The sequence below is a fragment of the Microtus oregoni genome, unplaced genomic scaffold (genome assembly GCF_018167655.1).
Source record: "Microtus oregoni isolate MIOR12 unplaced genomic scaffold, Mior012 000002F_ref0000024, whole genome shotgun sequence".
NCBI lineage: Eukaryota > Metazoa > Chordata > Mammalia > Rodentia > Cricetidae > Microtus > Microtus oregoni.
In genome coordinates this window covers 71754418-71759557 of record NW_024543061.1, presented here as the reverse complement: position 1 = coordinate 71759557, position 5140 = coordinate 71754418, and the positions used below count along the sequence as shown (strand labels likewise).

The window sequence follows — 5140 nt, the reverse complement described above, 5'->3', positions numbered from 1 at the left end:
GTTTACTTGGAATCTCAACTGCCAGTTTTCTTTCTATAACACAGAGGAACATGATGAAGAACAGTCTATGAAGTCTTCTAGGTCTATGATAAAGTAGCTTCTCTAATGTGAACCTGATCTGGGGAATTCTGAACAGCCTTTGTGTGCCCAAACAGGCTGTCACTCTTGTTTGTCTCTTACTATGCATTCCTCCTTAGTGTCCTAACTCCCTGCAGAAGTAAAAAACACATTCATCTCTGGATTATATACATGATAACATGTGGGGAAAACCATGAATAGAGGTTGCTTTGAAAAGTAGACAAAAACCTATCTCTAGCCTGAATGAAAGAAAGAACTGGGACAAAAATATACATGAGGGCAGAGAGGCAAATTTCCCCTCATTACAACTAACATGGTAAGCATCACTGTCATATCAAACTAGAGCTTAAACAATAACAACTTTATTTCCAATATCTTGACGATGCCTTAATCACACCAACATGGTTGTGCAAATTTCATATTTTAGCATTGAGAAGCGAGACAGTCACAACCTACTCTCTACTATATCCTGCTAGGCTAATGTCCCAAACAAAAGGTCAGGTCACCAGTAAGGATCTGAAAAGTGCCTTTGTTCTATTTTTCTTATAAAAACTCTGGCCTTGTTTCTCCCAGCACAGACTTGGGAGCAACTCCAAAGCCTCCTCCAAGATGCTGGTGGTCCTACTCACAGCAGCCTTGTTGGCTCTGAGCTCAGTTCAGAGAGCAAATGCAGGTATGAAGTAGGGTAGACATTGCTTCAGTGAAATAGAAATTGGGCAACACACTGAAATACAGGACTGGGAGAAATGTAAAACGATAAATAAGAAACTGAAGTAAAGGATTAGGAAAACATATTTGGCATTGGATTTTAGTCTTTGCTTATAGTAAAATTTAGGAAACTATTTTACAACAAAATTGAATGACTGCATTTGTGAAATAATCTTTTTCGTGGGGGATGATAGATGCACAGAATCATGATATATTTGATAGAGGGAAGCTCAGTTCTCAAGGAGTTATGAGAAGCCAATAGTAAATAATGCTAACTTTTCTGTACAGATGAGAGCAAAAACTGAAAGAAGCATCTCATGAATGTTTTTGGGACAAGAAAGAATATAATAAATATGAAACTATATACAATCAGCTAGAAATATCAGTGAATAATTTCTTAAATTATTTTTGAGCACATGTGTACATGCAAAACTGTCTGTGTATGTGTGTGTACATGTATGAGTGTGTGAGAGATAATAAGGGAGACAACACACAAACACAAAGTCATACAAAGAGAGAGAGAAAGAGAGACAGAAAGAGAGAGAGAATGGTTGAACATTTTTTCATATTTTAGTCAGAAGACAGCATATTGTCAGAAAAAATTGCATTTCTACCATTTGATTCCAGGAACTGAATACAAATTGTAAGAGACACACTTTTACACACTATGGTTTCTTTCTGGGCCTCTTTTTCAATTTTAATAACCCACATGCAATATTCATTGTTCTTCACAAAGTATTTACAGCAATGTTTATACTTACTTCATGTATGAAATAACTGTGGATATATATCATATAACAAATTAAGATCATGAAGAAAAACATAAAGAATATGAACTAGTCAGCCTGAAATTCCAATATTAGAATGAAGAGTAACAGCAAAGGTTGCCAGAGATACTTAGAAACAAAATAGTCATTGTTCCCGATCATAGAAATCATTCTGGAAGCAGTATCCATAGCACTTTAAAAAATAAAATACTTCTTAGCAGATGTGAAGATGCTATTGAAATTCATTTGTATTTCCAGCTGAAATATCTTGTAAATAACTTTTCACTGCTCTTGTGCTTTTTTTCTAGCGATCATCTATGAAGACTCTTCTGCTCAGCTCTTAGGTAGGGCTAGATTCATCCTATATTAACCAATTCAGCATCGTTTACTTCTGTAATTATACAGTGCTATAACATCTCATAAGATTATTATTTTGTGAAGTTAGCATGTGACAGCTTACCCTGAGATATATAGGAAAGCTCCCCTGCATTGTCTCTAGGACCTAAAAGATGGCAATACACTGAAAGAGTGGGAAACCAAGCTTTTATGCCAGGAACATTTTGTCTCTTCCACAGATCGAAGCAATGGCTTGCATATGATGAGCATATTGAGTGTCCTCATTTAAAAATTTCCATAACTCTATGAGTTGGTCAAAGAATATTTTCCCATTGATTCCTTTTAGAAGTATATGATTCCATACTGGATAGATACGCAATTTCACAGATCTCAGGCTTTCCGATCCTTTTAAAATTTATTTTTCTCAACCAGCTTTGCACCAAAAGCTGAGTAATAGATACAAAAGCACTGCAGGAAAACTGAATGGAACATCTTTTAGTCTTTCTCCTATACTTTTTTTTTATTATCCACAGAGTTATAGTACCCAAAACAACATGGTACATTTAAGAATAGAGTATTGCTGTCACATTTTGCTACATTGCCTAATTCTAACTAATTTCATTAAAAAATCCTTTCAGTTTCATCACTTCTGTCTGAGAACTGTAATGAAAATAAAATCACCCTTAATGAATAAATTTAAGAAGAAATATTTGCCTGAAGAGTTGAGCCATAAGAAAGTTATTATGATAACTATTTTAAAAATATATTTCAAAAAGAATCAGGCTCATAAATTTAGGAAGGAAGAGCATTATGACAGAAAGAGAAAAGCAAGCTTCTTTGACATGGATCTATGTCCCTACAGAAGGAGAGCAAAAAAGCCACGGCAAAGGTCAACAGCATGAGAGACCCCCTCGGGAATCTGAGAATGAGGGAGGTGAAGAACCTGGAGATGAGGAGGAAGACGATGGAGAAGAAAAACCACCAGAGAAACCACCACATCATCCTCGCCCTCCTAAACCTGGAAAACCACATGGCCCTCCCCCCGAGGGAGACAAGGAGAAACCTCATCCTCCTAAACCTGGAAAACCACATGGCCCACCCCCTGAGGGAGGTGAGGGGAAACCTCGCCCTCCTAAACCTGAAAAACCAGAAGGCCCACCTGAGGAGGGCAAGGGCAGTGATGAGGAGGGCCCCGGCGAAGAGGGACCCGGCGGTGATGAAGAGGCAAGTAACCTCTAAAAAATGTCTGCATAAATAAAAGGTTCATCAGCACGACAAAAGTAACAAGGAATCTTTATCATTCTAAAAAAGATGTGAGATTCCCTCTGCTTGCTGTCAATAACGTTGGTTAATAGGAAGCTTCTTTGGGCCTATAGATAGGGCAGAATAGAGCGAGGCAGGAAAATAAACTGAATGCTGGAAGAAAGAAGTCAGAGTCAGTGAGATGCCATGGAGTTGCCAGAGGAGAAAGGCACGAGCCCCCAACTGAAAACTTGCTGGTAGGTCAGGACCTTGTGGAGATGAACAATTTAATGTAGATGGGTCAGTTTAGGATATATGAGGTATGTAGCAATATGTTTAAATGATTGACCAAGCAGTGATTTAAATTATATGGTTTCTGCATGCTTATTTCGGGGCTGAACATTAGGGAACAAATGAAGAACCTCTTGCCAACAGCACAGTATGAAACTCTGGAGATCACCACAGTCATCCAAAAGGCATAAATATCTAACACATCTAAAATTTAAAAGTCCTCGAACCATGATTTCTGTGACAAATGTTATTTAAAGTCACTCTCCATCAAATGTCTTAAAACTAACCCAGTTAGATATCCAAAAAACTAACAGAAATCTCAGGAAATATTTGTATTTCAGGCTAGAATTTTCTTCTCCCTGACATCATTTATCTGTTTATTTATTGCAGGCGGAGTAGAAAGCATTTACCTTTAATGTCATTTCAATGGAGCAATGATGTTGTAAGAGAACCTTCAACACTCCAATAAAATATTTAGCATGAAATTATTCTTTGTTGTTTTCTTAGTCTGTGTATGTATGAGTGAAATCTGGGGACTGTGGCCAAACCTATAGCAATGATAAACCTCTTTATTCAGTTTCATTAGAAAAGGTCCTACTTTCTCCATTTATGAATCAGTCCACTATCATTTGATAGACCCCTTTTTTTTCTTCTTCACTGAAGTTCTGCCCACAATTTTGCTGTATTTCCCAGGTATTTCTGATTTAACAGGAGACTTCACTGTTGTAATATGAGCGGTGGGCTACGTTCTGGCACCCGGCCACCCGCACGGCTAGCTTTATCCCTGAAATAATTACACAGAAACTGTATTGTTTTAAACACTGTATGGCCCATTAGTTCCAGCCTCTTATTAGCTAGCTCTTACATATTGATCGAACCCATTTCTAATAATCTGTGTAACACCACAAGGTGGCTTACCAGAAAAGATCTTAACCTGTGTCTGTGTCGGGTGGGTGAATCATAGTGACTGTCTGACTCAGCTTCTTTCTCCCAGCATTCTGTTCTGTCTACTCCGCCTACTCATTTTCTGTCCTATCAAGCCAAGCAGTTTTCTTTATTAGTTAACCAATGAAAGCAACAGATAAGATACAAGACCCACCTCCATCATTTCCCCTTTTTTTGTTTAAACAAAAAAGAAAGGCTTTAACTTTAACATAGTAAAATTACATATAAGAAAACAGATATCAAGTAAGAATTACAGTTACAATATTTATATCTCCTTTATCTTTTATCATAACTAAGGAAAACTATAACTATCCATTCTTTAACTCCATCAAAGACTCCAGAAGGATATAATACTACCTAAGTAATCACCTTCCTTGTAGGGCGTGGTCACCTGAGGATATTTTTTACTAATAAATATTGCTGGTGTGCTTTTCCCTTTCCCTTCTGCTTTCTTGTTCTCCACTAGAACCTTGGGTTCTGTAAATCTTTTCCCAATAAAAGCTGAATATATTATTATAATTTCTGTCTGCCTTCATTTATGCCGCTATACTTCACATAAGACATGATTTTCAGTATTAAAATATATAAAGAGATAAAGCTTCATAAACATGCTCTTAGTATGTCATGTGTGTTGTCTGACCAGAGCCCTATACAATAGCTGCCTAGGAAAACCTGCAAAAGAGTTCTTTGTTTCTTTTCTCACAGGTAACACTCTCTGTTCACTATTTACCTGTTAGGAAGTTGCTATTTTTGTGGCGGGTGTTATTTTGGGC

The 5140-nt window shown here is 37.2% G+C and overlaps 1 protein-coding gene across 1 annotated transcript; it reads left to right on the top strand.

The window, feature by feature from the left end:
• The first annotated feature begins 645 nt into the window (after positions 1 to 645).
• LOC121441158 (acidic proline-rich protein PRP33-like) lies at positions 646 to 3907 on the top strand. The gene is made up of 4 exons (XM_041642288.1): positions 646 to 751; positions 1862 to 1897; positions 2752 to 3113; positions 3813 to 3907. Exons 1-4 carry the CDS (start codon positions 688 to 690, stop codon positions 3819 to 3821), a joined length of 471 nt encoding a protein of 156 aa, XP_041498222.1. The 5' UTR covers positions 646 to 687; the 3' UTR covers positions 3822 to 3907.
• The last annotated feature ends 1233 nt before the right edge of the window (positions 3908 to 5140 follow it).